General features: G+C 38.6%; 2 protein-coding genes across 8 annotated transcripts in view; both read left to right on the top strand.

Annotated features, from left to right (window-relative positions):
- Nucleotides 1–12036, top strand: part of LOC141564686 (KRAB domain-containing protein 5-like) — a 69833-nt gene extending 57797 nt beyond the window's left edge. For all 7 annotated transcript variants that reach the window (XM_074307455.1, XM_074307454.1, XM_074307456.1 and 4 more), the window contains 3 exons: nucleotides 4406–4533; nucleotides 6342–6468; nucleotides 8378–12036. In XM_074307455.1, the coding sequence (XP_074163556.1) occupies nucleotides 4406–4533; nucleotides 6342–6468; nucleotides 8378–11382 (3260 nt within the window). In that variant the 3' untranslated portion in view covers nucleotides 11383–12036. The remainder of the gene's footprint in view (nucleotides 1–4405; nucleotides 4534–6341; nucleotides 6469–8377) is intronic.
- Nucleotides 11444–27797, top strand: part of LOC141562671 (uncharacterized) — a 34923-nt gene continuing 18569 nt past the window's right edge. Inside the window, 3 exon segments of the mRNA XM_074302677.1 lie at nucleotides 11444–11464; nucleotides 12242–12269; nucleotides 12721–13195. Of these exon segments, the coding sequence (XP_074158778.1) occupies nucleotides 11444–11464; nucleotides 12242–12269; nucleotides 12721–13195 (524 nt within the window).

Raw genomic sequence — 27797 nt, 5'->3', positions numbered from 1 at the left:
TACTTAGAGAACCCCAAAGATTCTGCTAAAAAGTTATTAGAAATAATTCATAACTTTAGCAAAGTTTCAGGATACAAAATAAATCCACATAAATCCTCAGAATTTTTATACATTACCAACAAAATCCAACAGCAAGAGATACAAAGAGAAATTCCATTCGAAATAACTGTTGATAGTATAAAATATTTGGGAATATATCTACCAAAGGAAAGTCAGGAATTATATGAGCAAAATTACAAAACACTTGCCACAAAAATAAAGTCAGATTTAAATAATTGGAAAAATATTAAGTACTCTTAGATAAACTGAGCAAATATAATAAAGATGATAATACTCCTTAAACTAATCTATCTATTTAATGATATACAAATCAGACTCCCAAGAAACTATTTTAATGACCTAGAAAAAATAACAACAAAATGCATATGGGAAAACAAGAGGTCAAGAATTTCAAGGGAATTAATAACAAAAAAAAAAAAAAAAAATCAAATGAAGGTGGTCTAGCTGTACCTGACCTAGAACTATATTATAAAGCAGCAGTCACCAAAACCATTTGGTATTGGCTAGTTGATCAGTGGAATAGGTTAGGTTCACAGGACAAGATAGTGAATAAAAATAGCAATTTAGTGTTTTACAAACCCAAAGATCCCAACTTTTGGGATAAGAGTTCATTATTTGACAAAAACTGCTGGGAAAACTGGAAGTTAGTATGGCAAAAATTAGCATGGACCCATACTTAACACCACATACTAAGATAAGATTAAAATGGGTCCATGATTTAGCCATAAAGAACAAGATCATAAGTAAATTAGAGGAACATAAGATAGTTTACCTCTCAGATTTGTGGAGGAGGAAGGAATTTGTGATGAAATGAGAACTAGAGATCATTATTGATCACAAAATAGAAAATTTTAATTGCATCAAATTAAAAAGCTTTTGTACAAACAAAACTAATGCAAACAAGATTAGAAGGGAAATAACAAATTGGGAAAACATTTTTACAGTTAAAGGTTCTGATAAAGGCCTCATCTTGAAAATATACAGAGAATTGACTCTCATTTATAAGAAATCAAGCCATTCTCCAACTGATAAATAGTCATAGGATATGAACAGACAATTTTCAGATGATGAAATTGAAACTATTTCCACTCAAATGAAAGAGTGTTCCAAATCACTACTGATCAGAGAAATGCAAATTAAGACAACTCTGAGATACCACTATACACCTGTCAGATTGGGTAAGAAAAAATTATGATGAATGTTGGAGGGAATGTAGGAAAACTGGGACACTGATGCATTGTTGTGGAGTTGTAAAAGAATCCAATCATTCTGGAGAACAATCTGGAATTATGCCCCAAAAGTTATCAAACTGTGCATACCCTTTGATCCAGCAGTGCTACTACAGGGCTTATATCCCAAAGAAATATTAAAGAAGAGAAAGGGACCTGTATGTGCCAAAATGTTTGTGGCAGCCCTTTTTGTAGTGGCTAGGAACTGGAAGATGAATGAATGGATGCCCATCAATTGGAGAATGGGTGGGTAATTATGGTATATGAAGGTTATGGAATATTATTGTTCTGTAAGAAATGACCAGCAGGATGAATACAAAAAGGCTTGGAGAGATTTACATGAACTGATGCTGAGTGAAACGAGCAGAACTAGGAGATCATTATACACTTCAACAACAAAACTGTATGAGGATGTATTCTGATGGAAGTGGATATCTTCAAAAAAGAGAAGATCTAACTCAAATCCAATTGATCAATGATGGACACAATCTGCTACACCCAGAGCAAGACTGGGAAAGGTTTTGACACATAAATATGAAGCTTTATATCAGTTTCTTTCAGAAGTAGTTTAGAGAGGAATCTTGTTAACAGGTAAACATTTATCAATGTAACCTTTGCAATTTGCCCATTTGATCCAAAGGGATGAGTCGGAACCTTTATTGCCTTTTTGTTCAATTACATGTTAACTTGCCCAAGGCTGTCCAATTTTATAAACAACATTCTATAGATGTACATTCTGTGATTAGTGAGATTCCTGTTAAAGGTCCAAATATTTTTACTGATGCTACTAAGGATCATAGAGCAAGCTTTTATATATCCTCTACCAACACTTTAAAAGTATTATCTACTCAATATGATTCCAGTCAAAAGAATGAACTTTATGCATTTTATTTGTTTTGCAACATGTAACATCTCCTTTTAATTTAATCACAGATAATCAATATGCCTGCCTGGTGATAAAAAATTTGCCTAATTCTGTCATTAATATCCATCAATCTACCATTGCTCAATTACTTTACCAAACACAACAAACATTACTTGCTTTGAAATCACCTATATACATTATGCATGTGCCTTCACATACAGATGGTAAAGGTCCAATATTTGAAGGTAACAAGATGGCCGATGCTGCACTGTACAAGTATAATATACTCAGTGAAGTAGAGGCTGCTCAAATAGCACATGATAATCTTCATTTGTCAGCTAGATCTTTAAGGAGACCCTCTGGTATCTCTAAACAACAGGCAGCAGATAGTTAAAAGATGTTCGAAGTGTATTCCCTTTGCCCCACAAAAACCTGATCCAACTCCCAATCCAAGAGGTGACCGACCTAATGACATTTAGCAAATGGATGTTACACATTGGAAAACTCAGTACATCCCTGGGGTCAGACCTACCTGGGACCTGTAGGTGCAGAGACAGCTCCCAGAAGGCAGAGAAATCTCAATTATGAGAGGAGGCAGAGATCTCAGCTCAGAGACAGAGACAGAGAGATCTCAGAGAGATGGAAATGGAGAGATGTCAGAGAGAGGGGGACAGAGAGATCTCAGGTCACAGAAAGGGAGATGGAAGCAGAGAGATCTCAGGTCAGAGGGATGGAGGCAAAAAAAGATGTCAGAGAGAAGGAGATGGAGAGATCTCATCTCAGAGAGATAGAGGTAGAGAGATCTCAGACAGAAGGGGATGGAGGTAGAGAGATCTCCGCCCACAGAGAAGGAGGCAAAGGGATTTCAGCCCAGAGATATGGTGATAGAGATCTCAGTTCAGAGAGGAGAGGGAGAGATCTCAGCTCCAGGTGATTTTGCTTTAGGCCAAGAAGGTGTGGGTGGCTCCTTCTAATGCCAGGGCCCAGCCTGCTCCGGCTCTTGGGAATGACCGCGCCCCATCCCAGTCTTCCCAAAAGGACTCAGATTATAACTGCCCCTATCCCATCCCTCAGAACTCCATGCCCCATCTCTACTCCCCTCTCTTTCCTCATTTTCCCTCCTCAGCAGGATCTCCGGGGCTCTCTGCTCTCCCGCCCTCCCAACTACCTTCTTAGTCACACCTGCTCCCTCCTACAAACCTTCAGGCTTCCCCAGCCATTCCCCTCCCCCAGAGGCCCCACCTTCTCTGCGGCCTGGAATGCAGACTTCCTTCCCCCTCCCAACTCAGAGATGAGAAGGTGGGGGAGGGGAGCTCTGAGTGATGGGGTGAGGGGCAGGGATAATCATTCCCAAGGCATGGATTGGGCGGGGCTCCCGGAATGAGGAGGACCCGCCCCTAGCCCCTTGGCCAGAAGCAAAATCCCCTGGAACAGAGATCTCTCTCTGTATCCTCTCTGAGCCGGTATCTCTCTCTGCCTCCATCTCTCTGAGCCGGGATCTCTCTCTGCCTCCATCTCTCTGAGCTGAGATCTCTCTCTGTATCGTCTCTGAGCTGAGATCTCTCTCTGTATCGTCTCTGAGCTGAGATCTCTCTCTGCATCCTCTCTGAGCTGAGATCTCTCTCTGCCTCCATCTCTCTGAGCTGAGATCTCTCTCTGCATCCTCTCTGAGCTGAGATCTCTCTCTGTATCCTCTCTGAGCTGAGATCTCTCTCTGTATCCTCTCTGAGCTGAGATCTCTCTCTGTATCCTCTCTGAGCTGAGATCTCTCTCTGTATCGTCTCTGAGCTGCGATCTCTGCCTCCTTTGGTCATAGTTGAGATTTCTCTGCTTTCTGGGAGCCGGCTCTGCCCCTGCAGGTCCCAGGTAGGTCCCACCCTGGGCCCTCCTCACCTCACCCACTTCTGCTACACGCCCTTCCCTTTGGGCTCATTTCTCCCCCCTCCCCCCCTTGTCCAGTGCCCTCCACATCGGCAGGAGCTGGCCTCCCACCTCCCCTATCCCATGAATGTCACATGGGGTCCCTGACCCTGGGGGGCAGTAAGTCATCAGCTCCAGTCTTCCAGCTTGGGAATCTCCCCCCCCCCTCTATTCCTGAGCCCTCCTTAGAAAGTCCTTTATCCAGCCTGGTTCTGAGGAGACCCTCCCTCCTCCCTCCTGGGGTGGAGTCTCTCCCCTGAGGCTGGGGCAGGGCCACCAATTGTCCCAGTCCTGAAAGCTCTCTGCCTCCTGGTGGGGGGTCCGAATCCAGGTCCAGAAAGGAAGGCCCAGACCCGGCCCCCCCCTCTGAGGTCCTTTTCTCCCCCGAGCTGGTCTGGCACAGGACCCAAGCCTGAAAGCAGAGAGATGGCCTCGAGCAGCCAGAGCTCCTCTTCCCAGGTGAGTGCAGCCCCTCCCCACAGCTGAGCAGCTTCGGCTCGGGGCGTCCAAGAAAGCCCTTCCTTCTGTCAGAGGGAGGGAGGGGGCCCGGGCAGGGCAGGAACTGCCCTCTTGGCACTGCCCATTTCCTGCCCCTAAGGCCAACCGCATGCTCCCAGGGCTGTCCGAGTCCCTTTCCTTTCCCAGGTCTTAGATCAAGTCAATAAATGTTTAGAAAAGTGCTCTTTGGGGCACTGAGGGTGCAGAGGAAGGGAAAGAAAACCATCCGATCTGCCCTCAAGGAGCTCCCAGGGGAGAAAAGATCTCCTGAGCTCTGTCCACACCTGCTCTGAACAGTGTAGATGGGAGCTACTCTCCGAGGCAAGGTTCAGAAGTTCGGGAGACCAGGAAAACCTTGTTTTCAGAAAGGGAGAAATTGGCAGGAGGTGAGGGAGGAGGCCTTAGCAAACAGGAGAAAGCCACTGAAAAAGTCCAGGGCAGGGGACAGAGGGTCCTGGTTAAGCCAGGAGGCCACTGTCCCTGGGGCAGAGAGGAAGCGGAAGTGGGAGGAGGCTGGGCTGGGTGTCCTGGTGCCTGCCGTGTGCCAGGAGCCACATAAAGACCATCTCATTGATCCTGTGGTGGGAATGGTCAGGGTCCTTGGTAGGGAAAGCCAGAGTCAGGGAGCTCAGGGACCAGCAGGAGAGTAAACTGTGGCTTATTTATCCCCTGGGGGTGGGGCAGACTCCAGGAGTGGGGGGTTACATTTCCTCAGATGTCACAGACACCCTCTCTCCTCCTTGCCTGACCTGTGCTTTGGGTTGGATCTCTTGGGTCTCATAGAGAGTCAGAAAGAAGTAGGACCCAGATACAAAAAGGTACATTCACTTGTTTGTTTTAAATTCTTTTCAATTTCATGTCATGACAAATTGGAGCGTTCATGTTTATAAGATTTGGAGTTGTACATTTTTCACCATCCTTTCGCTCCTTCCCTAACAAAATGGTGGGCAACTTGATATAGGTATCTATCCGTGCTATCATTTAAAACTGACATCCCCATTGATCAAAGTTGTGAGAAATGATACATCAAAAGAGAAAAAAAAAAGAATAAAGTAACTAAAAGCTATATTCTTCAATCACCTTCAGAGCCCATCGCTTCTTCAGTTAGGGTGTGCAAAGCCTTTTCCTTCATGAGTCATTTGAATTTGCCTTAGATCCTTGTGCTCCTAAGAAGGGACAGTCCTTTCATAATTGATCATCACCCTCTGTTGCTGATTCTGTATACAATCTTTTCCTGGCTCTGGTCATTTCATTTTCCATTAGTTTGGTTTTTCTGTTCTTTCTGAAATCTGCCTGTTCATCATTTCTCATTTTACAATACTATTTCGTTATATTCACATGCCATAGCTTGTTCAGCCATTCCCCCAATTGGTGGGAATTTCCTCAGTTGCCACAGCGCCCAGGAAAGGTTTGCCGTGCCCATTTTTGCACATGTAGGCCCTTTCCCTCTGTTTAGGATCACTTTGGAACATTACAGACCTAGTGGTGCTTTACTTGATCCAAACATCTGCAGAGTTTGGTTGCCCATTGTGCATTGTTCCAAGTTGCTCTTTGAAGCCTTGGCTCACTTCACATTTCCTCAGCAGTGCCCTAGTGGCCCAGTATTCCCACATTCTTTCCAGCATTGATCACTTTGGTCTTCTTAGCTAATCTGATAGATATGAGGCAAATCCCATTTCTGCTTCAACTTACTCTGACTTGATGAGGGTTGGGCTAGATGGATTCTGGAGTCCTTTCAGCACTAAATCAAGTGACTTTTGATGGTTTAGGAGTTGGTGACAATCAGGGATATTGTGGTGGACTTCACTGAGGAAGAGTGGGAAATCCTGCCCCCGTCTCAGAAGGAGCTGTACTGGGAGGTCACACTGGAGAATGTCCAGAACCTGCTGTCCCTGGGTAAGGACCATTTCCTCTCTTTTCATGGTGTTCATCCTCAGTTCAAAATGCGCACAAACCGCACAGAAGGGATCCCCACTGCGCTGCATCCCAGATTGAGTGTTCAGTCATCTGAGGGCACCAAGTCTGTGTCCATTATGGTGTTGGCTGTACTTTTTTGAGATTTTATCGCCACATTTTTTAGAGAAGCTCCATGAAAATGGGCTTAAAAGAATGGGCGAGGGGAGGACAGGTAACACTTAACTCCCTCCCACTCTCCCCCAAAACCAAAAATAAATGCCTCACAATTCATCTTGAACAGCAAAAGTGAATAAAAGTCCAGAAGTTTTCCAGGCCTTCATAGGATCTTAGGAGGGACCTCATCTCCCTAGCCAGAGATTTGACTCAGATAAAAAGGCTATGCCCTCTAGGCAGACTCTGCTAAGTTAGCCAAGAGCAAGCTCCAGGGGCAACTGCATTGGCCTGGGCTCTCAGCCTCCTATTCTTGCACCTCTGGCTCAGGGAGGGGCAGGAGCAGGCAATGGAAAGAGAAACAGAAAGGGCCCCTTCTAGACAAAACTTCTCAGATGAAGAGCTCACCTCTCAATACTCAAAGGGATAGGAATAGGTCGCTTCTGATGAAGAAATTAAAACTGTTTACAACCTTAAGAGAATATATTCTAAGTTATTATTGATTAGGAACATACAAATCAAAAACATCATTTTAATATCATGTTAATATTTTATTATTTCATTACTATTTTATTAATTAATTATTAATATCATTGTTTTAACATCATGTTAGGGACACTAACATAATATTGCTGAAATTATGAACTGATGCACTCAATTTGGAGAACACTATGGATGTATGACAAAAGAGTTACAGAAGTATATATTCGGGGCAGCTAAGGGGCGCAGTGGATAGAGCACCAGCCCTGAATTCAGGAGGACCTGAGTTCAAATTTGGGTTCAGGCACTTAACAATTCCTAGCTGTGTGACCCTGGGCAAGTCACTTAACCCCAGCCTCAAAAATTAAATAAATAAATATATATATATATATATATATGCCCTTTGACTTCCATATACACCATTAGAAAAAAAGAAGCAAATAAAAATAAACTTTCTCTGTCTTTAGTTACTGGGTCAAAAAACCAACATGTCTGTAACCTTTGTTTATGCTTTTAGGAGAGTTAACCACTGCCTTCCCAGAGATGTGGAATCTAAAGTAATCTTTTAAATTTGTAGCGTTTTCATTTTTCATTGAATCCCTTCTGAATTTCCCTATTATCATCTTACTCATTTGGATGTTCACTTTTTCCCCATATGAGTAAATGTGGTACTGCCCCACATATCTCTAAAAGCAGCCTACTCCTTATCTGCTCTGTAGTTTTCAATGGTGTGTTGGCTGAGTTTTCCCTCTAATTGGGAAAAACCATTCCAGCAGAAAGAAGACTCTAATCTAGTGTCATTAAGTATTTGCTAGTCATCTTGGCCTTGGGCCTCTGCCTTTGCTAAGTGTGTATATTTCATTGGGAAAGGATAAGTCTCTGATTGGTCCAGTACTCTTCATGGCTCACACATTATCTGTCTCTGTTTTATTATTATTATTATTATCATCATCATTTTTGTTGAGACAAGTGCCCAGGGTCACACAGCTAGGAAGTGTAAGTGCCTGAGGCCAGCTTTGAACTCTGGTCTTCCTTCTTTCAGGGCTGGTGCTCTATCCACTGCACCACCTCGCTGCCTCCTGTCTGTCTCCTCTTAAAAATGACTTGGATTATTATAAGCCATTGCTTGCACTGAGTACACCTATGAAGTTTTGTTTAGTTAATATGGTCGCAAGCTGCAGTGGTTCTTATGTTCCATTTATTATTTGTGTTTATACATGTTTGTATGTGTTTTTGTGTATATGTTTGTCTTCTTCAGATGTAGAAACTGGGTTCACAGTACATGAGATGACTAAAAAGCTGGGAATTTCTATGAAAGAACACGACATGCAAAGCTTCATGAATGATTGTCCCTGTGACTTCAATTGGAAGGAATTGCATGATTTTCTTCTCAAAGAAGATAAACATCCAAAGAGTGATCGTGAATTGTATGAATTTGGGAAGAGATTCAGATGGCCTTCCGTTCTAAATCACAGAAAGAAAATGACCTCAGGAAGTGATGTATGTGAAGCAACCTCATCCTGTCACTCATCTCTTTCTTACCCCCTTGGAATGAAAAGATATGGATATGATCAGTGTGGGAAAGCCTTTGCTTGGAATCCAGCTCTTGCTAGTCCTCATCCTGGAGAGGTGTCTCATGAAAGTACTAAATGCAGGAGAGCTTCCGATTATAGATCATTCCCGCTTGACCATCAGACAATCCACCCAAGACAGAAGCCGTGCTTAAATCTTCAGTATGGAAAGACTTACTTAAGCAATCAACGGGGAAAAACTTTTACAAATATCTCCATTCTAGCAAAAGATGAGAAAACCTACACTGGAAAGAAACCTTTTACATGTAATCAGTGTGGAAAGGCTTTCATATCCAACTCCCATCTTATTATACATCAGAGAATCCACACAGGAGAGAAACCTTTTACATGTAATCAGTGTGGAAAGGCTTTCATTTCTACCTTTTGTCTTGTTATACATCAGAGAATCCACACTGGAGAGAAACCTTTTAAGTGTGATCAGTGTGGAAAGGCTTTCACAACCGGGTCCCATCTTACTATACATAAGAGAATCCACACTGGAGAGAAACCTTGTAAATGTAATCAGTGTGGAAAGGCTTTTAGAGCTAGCTCCAATCTTGTTGCACATCAGAGAATCCACACTAGAGAGAAAAATTTTAAGTGTAATCAGTGTGGAAAGGCTTTCACATGGAGTGTCACTCTTGCTGCACATCAGAAAACCCACACTGGAGAGAAACCTTTTAAATGTAATCAGTGTGGAAAGGCTTTCATATGGAGTTACAGTCTTGCTGCACATCAGAGAGTCCACACTGGAGAGAAACCTTTTAAATGTAATCAGTGTTTAAAGGCTTTTTCATCTAGCTCCAATCTTGTTACACATCAGAGAATCCACACTGGAGAGAAACCTTTTAAATGTAATCAGTGTGGAAAGGCTTTTACAGCTAGATCCAGTCTTCTTACACATCAGAGAATCCACACTGGAGAGAAACCTTTTAAGTGTGATCAGTGTGGAAAGGCTTTCATTTCCAAATATGATCTTGCTGTACATCAGAGAATCCACACTGGAGAGAAACCTTTTAAGTGTGATCAGTGTGGAAAGGCTTTCATTTCCAAATCTGATCTTGCTGTACATCAGAGAATCCACACTGGAGAGAAACCTTTTAAGTGTGATCAGTGTGGAAAGGCTTTTAGAACTAGCTCCAGTCTTGTTACACATCAGAGAATCCACACTGGAGAGAAACCTTGTAAATGTAATCAGTGTGGAAAGGCTTTTACAACTAGCTCCAGTCTTGTTACACATCAGAAAATCCACACTGGAGAGAAACTTTTTAAGTGTGATCAGTGTTTAAAGGCTTTTTCATCTAGCTCCCATCTTGTTACACATCAGAGAATCCACACTGGAGAGAAACCTTGTAAATGTAATCAGTGTGGAAAGGCTTTCATTTCTACCTCTTGTCTTGTTGCACATCAGAGAATCCACACTGGAGAGAAACCTTTTAAGTGTGATCAGTGTGGAAAGGCTTTCATTTCTACCTCTTGTCTTGTTACACATCAGAGAATCCACACTGGAGAGAAACCTTTTAAGTGTGATCAGTGTGGAAAGGCTTTCATTTCTACCTCTTGTCTTGTTGCACATCAGAGAATCCACACTAGAGAGAAAAATTTTAAGTGTAATCAGTGTGGAAAGGCTTTTACAACTAGCTCCAGTCTTGTTACACATCAGAGAATCCACACTGGAGAGAAACCTTTTAAGTGTGATCAGTGTGGAAAGGCTTTTACATGTAGCTCCAGTCTTGTTACACATCAGAGAATCCACACTGGAGAGAAACCTTTTAAATGTAATCAGTGTGGAAAGGCTTTTACAACTAGCTCCAGTCTTGTTACACATCAGAGAATCCACACTGGAGAGAAACCTTTTAAGTGTGATCAGTGTGGAAAGGCTTTCATTTCCAAATCTGATCTTGCTGTACATCAGAGAATCCACACTGGAGAGAAACCTTTTAAGTGTAATCAGTGTGGAAAGGCTTTTACAGCTAGCTCCAGTCTTGTTACACATCAGAGAATCCACACTGGAGAGAAACCTTTTAAGTGTGATCAGTGTGGAAAGGCTTTCATTTCCAAATATGATATTGCTGTACATCAGAGAATCCACACTGGAGAGAAACCTTTTAAGTGTGATCAGTGTGGAAAGGCTTTCATTTCCAAATCTGATCTTGCTGTACATCAGAGAATCCACACTGGAGAGAAACCTTTTAAGTGTGATCAGTGTGGAAAGGCTTTTACATGTAGCTCCAGTCTTGTTACACATCAGAGAATCCACACTGGAGAGAAACCTTTTAAGTGTAATCAGTGTGGAAAGGCTTGCATTACCAAATCTGATCTTGCTGTACATCAGAGAATCCACACTGGAGAGAAACTTTTTAAGTGTGATCAGTGTGGAAAGGCTTTTACATCTAGCTCCAATCTTGTTACACATCAGAGAATCCACACTGGAGAGAAACCTTTTAAGTGTGATCAGTGTGGAAAGGCTTTCACAACCAGGTCCCATCTTACTGTACATAAGAGAATCCACACTGGAGAAAAACCTTTTAAGTGTGATCAGTGTGGAAAGGCTTTCACATGTAGTTCCAGTCTTGCTAGACATCAGAGAATCCACACTGGAGAGAAACCTTTTAAGTGTAATCAGTGTGGCAAGGCCTTTCCATGGAACTCCCATCTTGCAAGACATCACAAAATCCACAGTGCAGTATAAGGTTTTTTTTGATGACTGTTTTTTTTTTTTTCCCTTCTATTTTGGATAGGAAAGATTAGCAATGGGACCTATACTAGCCACTGCATTGTTCCTTCCCTGATCCTCTAATCGAAAATCATAAGGAAGCTATTATTACAGTAATGATAGAACAGAAGCACTGAGAAAGCCTTGAAAAGTGTTTTATTAAATTCATTACAACTCAAAAAAGAAATTCAGGCTTTGCCCATTTGTTTCTGGACATATTTTTCTGTTTTGTGTAAATTTAAAGAAATCAGATATTGATGGTTTTCTGTTGGCATTTTCACTGGTGTTGAAGATATTATTACAAAAATTATTGCAAGAAATCATAAAATTATTTTTATGACCTCTATTTTTGACTGTACATCTTGAATCAAGAAATCTCCGCGTTACATTCTAGATTATACCTCACACTTTACTTTCATTTCAAAAACAAATATTTTTATAGGAAAAAATCCTTATATGTCTCTCACCCACCTGAAATAGAGAATGACAAAAAAAAATTAAGTCTTCCCATTATAAATGTTAATAATCAATGCAAAATTCCTGTACTTTCTAATTCCAAAATATATTTATCTCAAATATATTCTTGAGCAATTTTTATTTAGGAGATGGCATAAATCTTTTCTGTTCTAATCTTTGGTATCTTTCTCATGTCTTTTTATTTTTTTTTTCCTGTGTCATTCATTAAACATTGAGGTAGAATCCCCTTTCCTATTCTTTTTCTTGTTTTTTGGCTAAAGAAATGGGTGTTCAGTGACGTGCATAAATAGGAAGTGTTTAGTGTCTGAGGCCAGATTTGAACTCAAGACTCATTAATTAGGAAAAAATATTCCATCAGAAAGAAGACTCTAATTTGCTGTCATTAAGTATTTGGTACAGCTTGGGCTCCTGCCTTTACTGAATGTGTATATTTCATTGGGAGAGGATAATTCTCTGACTAGTCTAGTACTTAGGGATTCATGTATCACACATGATCTAGATCTCTTTTATTATTATTAGAACTTTTGCTGAGACAATTGGGGTTAAGTGAGTTGCCCAGGGTCACAAAGCTAGGAAGTGTAAATGTCTGAGGCCAGATTTGAACTCAGGTCTTCCTGCTTTCAGGGCTGGTGCTCTATCCACTGAACCACCTTGTTGCCTCCAATCTGTCTCTTAAATGTGACTTGGGGTATTAAAAGCCGTTGCTTGCACTGAGTTCACCTGTGATGCTTTGTATATTCAGGTTACTGACAATCTGTAGTGACTCTTATCTTACATTACTATTTGTGTATATACATGTGTGCATGTCTTTTTGTGTATATGTTTGTTCAGATGTAGAAACTGGGTTCACAGTAAATGAGATGAGTAAAAAGCTGGGAACTTTTGTGAAAAACCACGACCTGCAAATATTCATGGTTGATGGTCCCTTTGACTTCTATTTGAAGGAATTGCAGGATTTTATTTTCAAAGGAGATAAATATCCAAAGAGTGATTGTGAACTCTATGGAATTAGAAAGAGATTCAGATGGTCTGTAGTGATCCTAATTCACTGTAAGAAAGTGACCTCAGGAAGTGATTATCTTCAAGGTAGTGAATACAGGAAATGCTTCACTGAAGAGCTAGAGCCCTTGGTTCCAGGTAATCAATGGGATGTAGGTGTGAAGTGCACTTCAGACCTCAGTGGCCATGAGAAAAGTGATACTGAAGAAATGCTTTCCGTAATTTAAAAAAGTGAGAAGGTTTTCAGTGAGAACTCGATTCTTCTTACTTATCAGTATATGTGTATTAGAAAAGAACCTGATGAACATTTTAAGTCTTGAGTGTGGAAAAACTTGTAAAGATATCTTCTGTCTAGGAAGAAATAAGGAAACCGACATTGGAGAGAAGGCTTATGAATGTAATTGGTGTAGAAAGACTTTTAGATTGAGCCCCCATCTTGCTACACATCAGAGAGTCCACATTGAAGAGAAACCTTTTAAATGCAATCAGTGTGGAAAGGCCTTTATTTTCAGCTTCCATCTTGCTAGACATGACAGAATACACACTGCAGTGAAACTTTTTTTTTTCTTTATGATTGTTGGTTTGTTTTTGTTTTTTTCCTTTTTCCTATTTTGGATGGGAGAGGTTAGCAGCAGTGGGAAGTGTACTAGCCATGGGATTGTTTCTCCCCTGATCCTCTAAGGCAAGAAGGAAGGCATTATTACAGTAATGATAAATGAAATAGAAGGACTGAGAAAGCTTTGAAAAAATGTTTCATTGAATTCATTTCTACTCAAGAAATCCAGACTTTGCAGACATGTTCCTTGGCATATTTTTCTGTTTTGTGTAAATTTAAAATGTTCATTTGATTCCCTTTGTATGAATTTCAAAATTAAAAAAGAAATGTTTTTGATTGTTGTCATTTTCACCAGTGTTGAAGGCATTTTTACAAGAAATTATAAAATCATTTTCTATCTCTTTTCTCTATATTCTCTATCTTTGAAATCTTGATCTTGAATCAAGAATTCTTTTAGCTACACTTGTAGATTATACCTAACACTTTACTTTTATGTTAAAAATAAATTTTTTTATGAGGAAAAAAAATCCTTGTACCTCTCTCACCTACCTGAAATAGAGAATGACCAAGCAAAACTTCCCATTATTAATGTTAATAATCAAAGGAAAATTCTGGTACTGAGTCATCCCAAAATATATTTGTGTCAAAGATATTCTTTTTTTTTTTCTTTTTCTGAGGCTGGGGTTAAGTGACTTGCCCAGGGTCACACAGCTAGGAAGTGTTAAGTGTCTGAGGCCAGATTTAAACTCGAGTCCTCCTGAATTCAAGGCTGGTGCTCGATCTACTACGTCACCTAGGTGCCCCAAAGATATTCTTTTATTAAATTAATTTTATATTTATAACTCTTTTTTTGTCAGTACATATGCATGGGTAATTTTTTACAACATTAACCCTTGCACTGACTTCTGTTCTGAATTTTCCCCTCCTTCCCTCCAGCCCCTCCCCTAAATGGCAGGCATTGCCATACATGTTAAATATATTATAGTATATCCTAGATACAATACATGTGTGCAGAACCGAATTTTCTTGTTATACAGGAAGAATGGTATTCAGAAGGTAAAAATAAGCTGGGAAGAAAAACAAAAGTGCAAACAGTTTACACTCATTTCCTAGTGGTCCTTCTCTGGGTGTAGGTGATTCTGTCCGTCCATTGATCATTTGGATCTGAATGAGATCTACTCTTTGGTAAAGATATCCAGTAACATCAGAATACATCCTCATACAGTATTGTTGTTGAAGTGTACAATGACCTCCTGGTTCTGCTCAGGGTCAAATATATTCTTGAGCAATTTATATTTAGAAGATGTCAAATCTTTTCCATTCTACTCTCTGAATTTGGGGACCTTCTACTCTTCTGTTTCCAAACATTCTCAGTAGTCTCATCAAATCTCATGGATTCAAGGATCTTTTTTATAAAACAATGTGGAACCCATTTCCCCCACTCTTTCTCCTTCCTCACTGTTCCAGGTTCTTCAGTTCCTGTCTTATAACAGAATTATAGATCAGTTCCTTAATTTTTAGCTCTGAGTGGGGGCTGGAAAGGAGGAGGTGGGGGGAGATTTATTTTCATGAAAACAAGTTTGTATGAGACTGTGCAAGCTGACAGGGTGTGTGTTCCAATCTGCTGGTAGCACACTTTTCTTTGTGTAGAGGCTAGTTAGCAAGCTAAGTTCCTTATTTCTACTCAAAACAAAGGTGCACCTTATAGAGGATAGGTGGTAACTGGGGTTGGAAACCACAAACCTTGAGAGATACTTACCCATAAATGTTCCCCATTCCTGCAGAATTTGCCTAACTTTTTGGAAGTAAATTTGTTATTTTTAATATACATTGCTTTCTAAAAAGTTGCCTATTTTTGATGCACAATGGCTTTCAATGAGATCCATTCCTCATGTTTCTCATTTTTGCCAACAAGAATGCCATGGAAATTCTGTTCACAAGAATAGAGGGATTAGTTGACCTGATTTAAGCATAATTAATAGAATAGAACCAGAGATCCTTATTGATCACAAAAAATAGATATTTTGTGATATTAATTTTAAAAGTTTTTGTATAAACAACTAATGCAGACAGGATTAGAAGAGAAGCAATTAAGTGGGAAAACATTTTACATTCAACAGTCCTGATAAAGGCCTCATGTCTTAAATATATATAAAATTTATACCAATTCAGTCCATTTCAAATAATGAATTCTTATCCCCAAAATTGGTATCTTTGGGTTTGTCAAACACTAGATTGATATAGTTGTACACTATTTTGTCCTATGAACCTAACCTGTTCCACTGATCAACTACTCTAATTCTTAGCTAATACCAAATGGTTTTGGTGACTGCTGCTTTCTAATATAGCTTTGGATCAGCTACAGCTACGCCATCTTCATCTGATTTTTTTTTTTTCATTAATTCCCTTGAAATTTTCGACCTTTTGTTCTTCCATAGGAATTTTGTTGTTACTTTTTCGAAGTCATTAAAATAATTTCTTGGGAGTCTGATTGGCATAACACTAAATAAATTGATTAATTTAGGGAGTATTGTCATCTTTATTATATTCACTCGGCCTATCCAAGAGCACTTCATATCTTTCTAATTATTTAAATTTGACTTTATTTTTGTGGCAAGTGTTTTGTAATTTTTCTCATATAATTCCTGACTTTTCTTTGGTAGATGGATTTCCAAATATTTTATACTCGTGACAGTTGTTTTCAATGGTATTTCTCTTTGTATCTCTTGCTGTTGCATTTTCTTGGTGATGTATCAAAATGCTGAGGATTTATGTGGATTTATTTTTTATCCAGCAACTATGCTAAAATTGTGAATTATTTCTAATAACTTTGTATTAGAATCTCTGGGGTTCTCTAAGTATACCATCATATCATCTGCAAAGACTGATAATTTGATTTCCTCATCACCTACTCTTAATCCTTTAATCTAGTTCTTTACTCTTATTGCTGAGGCTAGCATTTCTAAAACAATATTGAATAGTAATGGTGATAGTGGGCAACTTGTTTCACTCCTGATCTTACTGGGAAAGGTTCCAGTTTATCCCCATTACATATGATGCTTACTGATAGTTTTAAATACGGGCTCCTCACTATTTTAAGAAATAGTCCATTTATTCCTATTCTCTCAAGTGTTTTTAGGAGGAATGGATGTTGTATTTTATCATATGCTTTTTCTGCATCTATTGTGATGATCATATGGTTTTTGTTAATTTGAGTATTAATATGGTCACTTATACTAATAGTTTTCCTAATATTAAACAAGCCCTGCATTCCGGGTATAAATCCTACTTGATCATAGTGTATTTTCCTGGGGATGATTTTCTGAAGTCTTTTTGCTAATATCTTATTTACGATTTTAGCATCAATATTCATTAGGGAGATTGGTCTATACTTTTCTTTCTCAGTTTTCACCTTACCTGGTTTAGGTATCAGTACCATGTCTGTGTCATAAAAGGAGTTTAGTAGGACTTCTTCATCCCCTATTTTTTCAAATACTTTATATAACATTGGGGTTAATTGTTCTTTAAATGTTTGGTAGAATTCACATGTAAATCCATCTGGGCCTGGGGATTTTTTTCTTGGGGAGTTGATTAATAACTTGTTGTATTTCTTTTTCTGAAATGGAACTATTTAAGCAATTTCTTTCCTCTGTTAATCTAGGAATCCTATATTTTTGGAGGTAGTCACCCATTTCACTTAGGTTATTAAATTTATTGGCATAAAGTTGGGCAAAGTAAGTCCTTATTGCTCTAATGTCCTTTTCATTGGTGGAAAGATCCCCCTTTTCATTTTTAAGATTAACAATTTGATTTTCCTCTTTCCTTTTTCTTATCAGATTTACCTAGGTTTTACCTTTTTATTGGTTTTTTCATTAATCCAACTCTTAGTTTTATGTATTAATTAAATAGTTTTATTTTACTTTTAATATTATTGATTTCTCCTTTTAATTTTAGAATTTCAAGTATTTGGTTGGGGCTTTTTAATTTGGTCTTTGTCTAGCTTTTTAATTTGTATGCCCAATTCATTGATTTTCTCTTTCTCTATTTTATTCAAGCCTCTAAAGATATAACATTTCCCCTTATCACCACTTTAGCTACATCCCACACATTTTGGTATGATGTCTCATCGTTGTCAATATCTTGGGTGAAATTATTATTTTTTAAAATTAATTTTATAATTATAACTTTTTTTTGACAGTACATATGCATAGGTAAATTTTTTTTTTTTACAACATTATCCCTTGCACTCCCTTCTGTTCTGCATTTTCCCCTTCCTTCCCTCCACCCCCTCCCCTAGATGGCAGGCATTTGGGGTAAAATGATTACTAGTTTGTATAATTTGCTGCTTCACCCAATCATTCTTTAAGAAGGGATTATTTAGTTTCCAATTATTTTTTGGTCTATTTACCCCTAACTTCTTGTTGAATGTAGTTTTTATTGCATTATGATCTGAGAAGAAAGCATTTACTATTTCTGCCTTCCTGCATTTAATTTTGAGATCTTTATGTCCTAATATATGGTCAATTTTTGTATAGGTTCCATGAACTGCTGCGATTAAAGTATACTCCTTTCTATCATCATTCAGGGTTCTCCAAAGATCTATAATACCCAATTTTTCTAATGTTCTACTTTGCTCCTTAATTTCTTTCTTATTTGTTTTGTGGTTTGATTTATCTAGTTCTGAGAGTGCAAGATTAAGATCTCCCACTATTATAGACTTGCCATCTATTTCTTCTTGCAACTCTCTCCATTTCCCTATTGATAAATGATCAAAGGATATGAACAGAGAATTGTTAGATGAGAAAACTGAAATTATAAATCGTTATATGAAAAGGTGCTCCCAATCACTGTTGAGAAGAGAAATCCAAATTAAGACATCTCTGAGAAAGGACTACATACTTCTCAGATCGACTAAGATGACAGGAAAAGGTAATGACAAATGTTGGAGGGCATGTGGGAAAACTGGAGCACTGACATATTGTTGGTGGAACTGTGAACTGATCTAACCATTCTGGAGAGCAATTTGGAACTGTGATGAAAAATATATGAAACTGTGCATACCCTTTGGCCCAGGAGTGTTTGTGCTGAAATTATATCCCAAAGAGATCTTAAAGAAGGGAAAGGGATCCATATATGCAAAAATGTTTGTGGCAGCCCTCTTTGTAGTGATGAGAAATTGTAAACTGAATAGATGCTCTTTAGTTGGAGAATGGCTGAATAAATTATGGTGCATGAATGTTCTGGAATATTATTGTTATGTAAGAAACAACCATCAGGATGATTTCAAGAGGCCTGGAGAGACTGACATGAACTGATGCTGAGTAAAATGAGGAGAACCAGGAGATCATTATACACAGCAGCAACAAAAGTATATGATGATCAATCCTGATGGACGTGGTTCTCTTCAAGAATACCATGATTCAAACCAGTTCCAATTGTTCAGTGATAAAAAGGTCCATTTACACCCAGAGAGAGGATGTGGGAACTGAGTGTGGACCACAACATAGTATTCTGATTCTCTTCTTGATATTCGATTGCATTTTGTTTTCTTTCTCAGAGGTTTTTTTTTTTTTTTCCTTCTTTACCCAATTTTTTCTTGTGCAGCAATGTAACTGTATAAATATGTGTGTGTATATATATTGGGTTTTACATAAATTTGAACATTTAACATGTATTAGAATACCTGCCTTTGAGTGGAGCAGATGGGGGCAAGAAGGGAAACATTTGGAACAGAAAGGTTTGCAAGGGTCAGAGTTGAAAAATAACCCAGGCATGTTTTGTAAATAAAAAGCTTTAACAAAATGTAAAATAATAATAACAATAACTGTGATACTTTACATTCAATTTCATTTTTTCTTCCTTTTTAGGTTTCTTTTTTTTTTTTAACCGATATTTGATGTCTCATATTCTTTGCCTCATTTTAGTTTTTAATGCATGATTTTCTTCAGTCGTTTTTTTTGTTTGTTTGTTTTTTTTTTTTTTTTTTTTTTTTTTTTTGCTTAGGCAATTGGAATTAAGTGACTTTCCCAGGGTCACAGCTTCAGTTAGCTTTTTAAAATCTCTTTTTATTTGATTAACTTTTCTTTTCAATATTGAGCAAGAAGCAGTCAGAGAATAAGGATTGGGCACATTCAAATGTCTCCCCAGACAGGATAGCCTGACTTGTGAATGGGCTCTAGAGGGCTGAGTGAAGTAGGAATCAGAGCAAGAATGTACCATCAAAGGCCACTTCTTGTTCCTTGATGGCTGGGGACCCCTACCTGACCTCTCTGCTGAGACCTATCTTGGGAGTACAAGCACAGCACTGGATTTCTGGGAGGTTAGAGTCTCAATTAATAATAATTAAGTCTCTTGAGCTTCTTTTGTAAGCTGGCATGGTGAATCTAAAGCAGTGTCTCCTATTAAAATGTTATATACTGGTTTTAATTGATAGGTAGTTAAGCCTAACACCAGACACATCCATTGGATATCTCCTATCACTTTCAGAAAGTCATTTAAGGTGTTCAACTTCTCTGTTCTTAAAGAAAGTTTTTGGACTGTAAGCACCTTAGGGCATACTTTATATCCTAAATATGTAAAAGGAGCATGCCTTTGAAATTTCTCTTGGTACAATTTACAATTGGTTGTTCTTTTAATGTTTCTATGGTCTTTTGTAGACATGCTTTTAACATTTGCAACTCAATTGCACACCCCAAGATATCTTCCATGAAATGTAACAAAATAACATTTGGAAATGTTTTTCTTACTGAATTAAGAGCAGCAGCCACAAACATTTGACACAAAGTTGTAGAGGGCCAGAACTCTGGACAAGTATACTTGAAACAAGGAGTTAACTCAGTGAAATTGATGAGATGATTATTCTGGAGTTCACAGATATACTTAGTATTTAGTAATTCTCTAGTTCACACATAGTCAGTATACTGTGATGATGTAATTGTAATAGGGTATTTAAACTGGGGACAAAGTCAGACTCAGAGGGGAGACTGGTTGAGACTGCCAGTCGGATCCAGTCTCATCCAGAAGTCTGACAGTCTGTTTCATACTTCCCTCAAGAGGGAGGCCCATTTCTTACTATCTGCCTCATTTTAGCTGAAAAAGCAAAGTGACTAGTTTAGCCCTTACTAAATCTTCTCACTTGCCTATTTTTACACTTACCCCATTCCGGGTCACTGGCACTTCTCCACTGAACTGATCCTATGAGTTGAGCTGGTGAATGTAGAGCCTCTCATCCAGAGCCTCACAGCCACTGCCCCACATTGGGCGCCAAAACATACTATGCTTTCTAGAGCCTCCACACAGAGTTCCAAAATATACCATGTGAACTAGCTAGCTAGAGCATCTCAGGACCAGCCAGAGTCCTTGGTCTTAGTGGAGAAGTAGAGAAGGGAAGAGACCCATAAGGATGATTAAACATCTAGTCCATTTATTTCAAATCCTCTCAGCCCCTAAATACGTTACCCATACTTAGTATTGATCAGACACACACACATACACATTGTGTATATATATATATATATGTATATATATATATATATATATATATACACCTCAAATGCTCATAGGTTTGATACAAAGTATACTTTTAAAATTCCTACAGCTTAACAACATTTTGCTATGATGTAAATGATTAAGCCCTGAATCTTGGTTGCTTAGACCGAGATGTAATTATGCATTCGGGTGACTCCATAGTAGAGGATGCTAGTGAGGATGAGGACAGATAGTTTTGAGACTCTCCAGAATATAGGACACTCCCCTCACAACAGCCTTTATATCCATCTTTGAGTAAATGGAGAGACAAGAAGCCAGGTGGTTATACTGAGGAAATGGAAAATAATAGACAAGAAAAAACAGCACATGAGGGGGAGGGGTTTGTGGACCTGAAGTAGCTGCAGAAGGGGATACAAGAACTTACAGAACAATTGCAACAATTGAATCAAGCAAAGGTGTCTGCCTATGTTGCAGCTCCATCTAGTGACGAAATACAAAAGTAGCACAAGCAATATTGCAAGGGGCTGCTAATGAGGAAGATATCTGGGAGTGGGAAAAGGACTTGTTCCCAGTGGATTGGTTTGATCAGGGACGGGCATACACACCCATTGTGTTGAAGGACATTAAGCAAGCCTGTAATGATTATGGTCCCAATTCACTTTTTGTGCTACAAACCTTAGAACATTTTGGAAATTTTACTCCATCTGACCAGAAACTGCTTGCAAATGGGCGCTTGACTCCTGGACAAGCATTGTTATGGCAAGCTCAATATGAGAAAGCAGTGAGACATTTTATAAAGACTCATAATCCTCCCAATCATGAAGATGCCTTCCAGGCTTCTGTAGGTACAAGCCAGTATTCTTCTGTAGAGAATCAGATGGTACACCTCTGCCTGTTATTCAGGTATAGGGATTTGAGAGCTTGGGGAAAGATTAAGAAGGAAGGAACAATACAACAACAATCATCTTCCATTAGACAAGGGCCTCCGGGGCAGCTAGGTTGCCCAGTGGATAAATCACTAGCCCTGAATTCAAGAGGACCTGAGTTCAAATATAGTCTCAGACACTTAACACTTCCTAGGTGTGTGGCCCTGGGAAAGTCACTTAACCCCAGCCTCAGAGGAAAAAAAAAAAAAAACCAAGGGCCTCAAGAATCCATCCAAGATTATGCCTCCAAGTTAAAGACAGCAATAGACATAGAATCAGGAGAAGCCGGACAAATCATTTTTCAGAAATTATTGAGAGAGGGATTAAATAAAACCTGTAAAAAACTTTTACAAACATTACCCAGAGACGCTCCCTAAGCAAGATAATGGAAAGGTGCAGTGAGGTGGATTATGAGACTAGGAATACAGAAGCCATAGCTGGAATGATAGCTAAAGGGATCTCAGCAGGGATGAAGCAAAAAACTGAGAACCAGAGATGTTTTAGGTGTGGAAAGTTAGGATATGTTCATGCAGAATGCTGACAGCCACCACTTGGGGAGAAAAAAATGACTTGTTTTGCTTGTGGGAATATGGGTCACATTGTAAAATTTTGTAGAACAAAGAAAAGGCAGAACCAGGGAAAGGGGCGCTGGGGCCCTGAAGGGGCCCCCACAGCTTATCCAATCCAGGCCCAAGAGACCACACCCATTACACCACTGATCCCCTTAGATCACTATCTAGCAGAGTTTCATTGCCCAAAGGCTGAGAATACATGGTGAATATTACAGCCCCTACTGGAAATATTCCTCCATTCTCCACTATTGATATTCAGATTCAGTTGAATTGAGGAAGAGATTTGATTGCTGGTCTTCTTGCTCCATCTCCAATTATAATCCATACAACTATGTTATATCCCAGGGAATCCTGTATATCTATAACCAACCCCTGCATTCTCAACTACTTTATCCCTTCAGGACCCAGTGGCTGGAACTGTACCTTTGAATTTGGAAACCAGAGGAAATCCCTTTGCCATTTCCTCTGTGCAAATAACATTGACACAACTCATCAACCTCCAACACCCGATGTTAAAAAATACTTGTTGAAGGCATTCCATTTACAGGCATGTTAGATACTGGGGCTGATGTGTCTGTGATTAGAGAAGAAGAGTGGCCTGTTATATGGCCCTTGGAAGCAGGCAGAGTGGGGGTAAAAGGAGTAGGAGGGATTCAACATGCTGCACTCTCACACTTAAGCTTAAAGTGGGAAGTAGATGACCAACAAGGGAGGCTCCAACCCCTGGTGATTTCAGGATTGTAGGCTTCATTATGGGGCCATGGTATGTTTGAAATGGGAATCACCCTACAAACAAACTATTAAGGGCCATTGTTAAACTAGTTGTACCAAAAATAGCATGGTTAGATTCCATACCTATTTGGGTGGAACACTGGCCCCTGACCTCAACAAAGCTAGCTGCATTAAAGGAAATAATCAAAGAACAATTAGATAAAGGGCATATAGCATCTTCCTTTAGCCCTTATAATTTGCCTATATATGTAAAAAAAAAAGAAAAATGGTACATGGTGAATGTTGACAGACCTAAGAGCTATTAATAACATTAGGCCACCTATGGGAGCTCTACAGTCAGGAATACTCTCACCAAACATGATACCAGTGGAGTACCATATTGTAATTATAGATATTAAAGATTGCTTTTATTCCATTCCCTTACATTCGGCTGATAAAGAAAAGTTTGCCCTTTCTGTGCCTTCTATTTATTTACAACCACCTGCTCAGAGGTGTCCATGGCAAGTTCTCCTTCAAGGTATGGCTAATAATCCAACATTATGTCAATGGTATGTAGATATAATAATACATCCAATTAGAAAACAATACCTAGAGTACACAGTATTACATTATATGGATGACATCCTGTTAGCAACTCCCACAGAAAAACAGAGACTCTATTCCATTTAATGACTGGGCAATTAGCTAGACATAGATTGATAGTGGCCCCAGAAAAAATACTAGAGAACCTCCATTTTATTATTTGGGACACATTCTTAAGGAAAGTTATGTAACTCGAGAACCACCTAAGATACAAATAGAAGGATTTAAAACTTTAAATGATTTCCAAAAACGGATAGGGGCCATTCAATGGATAAGGGCAACTGTCCCTATTCCTTCTTCATTGATCCATCCTCTTTATGATATACTTAAAGGCCCCTCTGAGTTAAATGCTCCTAGAGATTGGACTAAAGAAACAAGACAAATTATTCAGCAAATTATGAAGAATATGGGTACTTGTGCTGTAAGATGGGATCCTTTAGTGCCCATGAAATTTGCAATATTGCAAGATTCTCCTTTCTTTATTGTTTTCTTTCAAGATGCAGGTGTTATAGAATGGATTTATCCTTAAAAGCCTTTAAAGATGTTGACACAGAAATATCAAGCTTTATATCAGTTTCTTTCAGAAGTAATTCAGAGAAGAGTCTTGTTAACAGGTAAACCTTCAGTTATTCATTTATCAATGTCATATTTTCAATTTGCCCATTTGATTGAAACAGGTGAGTGGGAATCTTTATTGCCCTTTTGTTCTCTTCTACATGTTAATTTGCCTAAGCCGGCTCAATTTTATAAACAACTTTCTATAGATGTTCAACATTCTGTGATTAGTGAGACTCCTGTTAAAGGAAGAAATATTTTTACTGATGCCAGTAAGGATAATCCAGCAAGCTTTACTATACCCTCTACCAACATTTTACAAGTATTGTCTACTGAATATGAATCTACTCAAAAGAATGAACTTTATGTCACTTTATTTGTTTTGCAACATGTAACACCTCCTTTTAACTTTATCACAGATAGTCAACATGCGTGCCTAATGATAAAACTTTGCCTAAGTCTACCATTAATTTCTGCCTATCTACTATTGCTCAATCACTTTAGCCAATGCAACAAACATTACTTGCTTTGAAATCACCTATTGTATTATGATTTCCACAATTATCATGCTGCAGTAGAAAAAATGAAGTCAAAAAGGGAAAGAGAGAAAGAAAAATCAAAGAAACAGCAACAGAAGACTGAATACAATATTGTGATCCATTGTACAGTCCCCACAGTTATCTCTTTGGATGTAGATGGCTCTTTTCATCACAAGTCTATGGGTTGATGGGGGAGCATTATTTGTTAGTTTTTATTATTGATAGTCCATTATATTTTATTTGTTTAGCAAAAGGGAACATTTTCATGTTCCCAGCAGAACATCAGGGAAGATTTAAAATATAACAAATTAGCAGTTTAAGAAAGTGCATATATACATATATAAGATACATACATATATAGTTACATATAATAGTAGAAGAAATTATATTCATGAATTTCTAGGTTTTTTTCCTTCCTTGTAAATTGTTCTTTTGTTCTCTGCTGCATACTTTTTAAATTTTATTCTTCTTCCTCCCCTTTCTTCTTTTCCCCACCTCAAGCAGCCTGTAGTTAAGAAAAAATATTTGTTTCCATATTTAGCAATATACATACACACACACATTTACTCCACCCTCTCTATGCCCACACACACACACACACACACACACACACATATTTTTCCTATCTCTGCTGACTCTTTCCTTTAATTCTTGTTCTTAATTTACCTCACTATTACTTAGCTTCTCCCCACCCATGGGTAATCAATATAAAAATTCTTTTGATTTTGGTGGAAAGAAAATCCTGAAAATCTGCAAGTTCACTGAAGGTCCATTTGTTCTCATTCAATATTGCACAGAATTTTGCTGCAATGATATTTTTGGGCACAAGTCCAGTTCTTTTGAGGGTTGCTAGATATGATTCCAGAACCATAGTCTTGTTGTGCCTGCTGCTAAGCATGTGCAAGTCTAATCTTATCTCCAGTGCATTTGTATTGTCTTTTTCTTGTTTCTTGCAAAATTTTCTCTGCCATGTGGTAGTTTAAAATTTTATCAACAATATTCGTATGTATTTCCCACAAAGGATCTTGTTCAAATGGGGACTGGTGGATTTTTCCTGTTTCTACTTTCCTGTTATGTTCTATCACTCCAGGACAATTTTCTTGAATTTTTTCTTCCATTATTGTGTCAAAATTCTTTTCTTGGTCACAACTTTCAGGGAGTGGAATTTTTCTAATTTTTTTTTTCTTTATCTGTTCTCCTTATCTGTTATTTTTCCTATATGATATTTCATATCCTGTTCTATTGTTTCATTGTTTATAATCTGTTCTGTTATTTCTTGGTCTCTCATAGCTGCACTGGCTTCCACTTGCCCAATTCTAATTTTCAAAAGTTATTTTCATCTTTGAGTCTGTGTATTTTCCGTTTTAATTGGCTAGCGTTTCCTTCATAATCTTCTTATTTTTCTTGGATGGTTTTTTCTTTCTTTTATTTTTTTATTGCTGAGGCAATTGGGATTAAGTGAGTTGCCCAGGGTCACACAGCTAGGAAGTGCTAAATGTCTGAAATCACATTTGAACTCAGGTCCTCCTGACTTCAGGGCTGGTGCTCCATGCACTGAACCACCTAGTTACCTATTTGGATAATTTTTTTAAAAGGTTTTTTTTTCAATGTCTTTCATTTCATTTTTAGATTCTTTTTTTTTTTTTTCACTTCTATAAATTCTTTCTGGTCAGAAAGCCATTTCATGTTACTTACTCTTTTGGTGAGGTCTTCTCTGTTCCCATAGTAAGTTTCTAGAGTGGAGTTCTTTGCTGTTTCATTTTTTTAAAAAATAAGGTATTTTAAGCACCTCTTTAGTGAAGGCACCTCTAATCATGGGATGGTGGTTCAAACTTTGCTTCAGCTCATCCCTTTCACCTGGAACCCCAAACCAAGAACTCCATCCTCCTATAAGTACCTGCAGTTAGCAGTATCCTTGGCCCCTCTACCCCTGCACTCCTGCTGTGCTGATTCCTTCATGCCCAGGGCTTGCTCTTCAGTACATCTGGGCCTGGCATTTCTAATCAGCCAAGGGTTGCTCAGTCTTCTTGGACTTAAATTGAGACTCCTCAAGCAGTCCAGGAGGTGAAGGTTTGTGTGGATCCTGCTAACTCTCAAGGCACATGTAGCTAACCATGGGGATCTACACTTGACATTTCTGCAGAGCTAGCCTGGAGGTGTTTGCTCATCACATAGGTTAATCATGGCCCCAGGTCTTTGTTCAGATCATTTCTGGCTGTTTTGAAAGATTCCCCTGTTCTGTCCTAACCCTTTCTGGCTTTTTCTATGTTCTCCCTGAAGTGCAAATTTGATGTGGTTTGGAGGAAATTAGCAGATCTTGAAATATAACAACCTACTCCATCGTGTTTCCAGAATCTCCCCAGCATTTTTTGTTTAGCAGTTTTGAAAAACCACCTCAGCTAAGCATGAGTTCCAAAAACAATCACCTGAATTATTAAACCAGATGCCAACAGCTATCTAAGTCCAATGACAGTGATTCTGACAGAATGAAATATAAGAATCATGAAAAGTAGAGTGATCCCTGGTTCCTTTTTGCATTCAGAATGGTCTCTAATGCAGTGAGTTGAAATCTTTAGTCTAGAAGCTGGTTAGTAAGACTAATCTTAGTGTAAGGTAAAATTATAAATAGCTTATACCAGGGCCACCCTATGTAAAGAGAGGTAAAGAGTAATTTAAAAAGTTATCATTAGTTGTTGGGTGTGGCCAACAACTGGGGGGGACAAATTGTAGTTATATTCCCATCTTTTGATAGCAGAACAAATTTGTAGTTATACCCCAAATCCATTCTTTTTAAAAAATATTTTATTTGCACCAATTATATTTTATGGATGAAGAAAGGTTAAGGAAGCAGATGTTCCTGTAAAAGTCATGGAAGAATTTCTGTAATTCAAATATACATTCACTGGGGAAAAGGAGAGAACACTCTGAAAGATGTCATCATCAGATTCCTGAAGTTGAAGACCTG

The sequence above is a fragment of the Sminthopsis crassicaudata genome, chromosome 3 (genome assembly GCF_048593235.1).
Source record: "Sminthopsis crassicaudata isolate SCR6 chromosome 3, ASM4859323v1, whole genome shotgun sequence".
Classification (NCBI taxonomy): domain Eukaryota; kingdom Metazoa; phylum Chordata; class Mammalia; order Dasyuromorphia; family Dasyuridae; genus Sminthopsis; species Sminthopsis crassicaudata.
The sequence above is the reverse complement of the archived record's forward strand: the minus strand, read 5'-3'. Positions and strand labels throughout refer to the sequence as shown.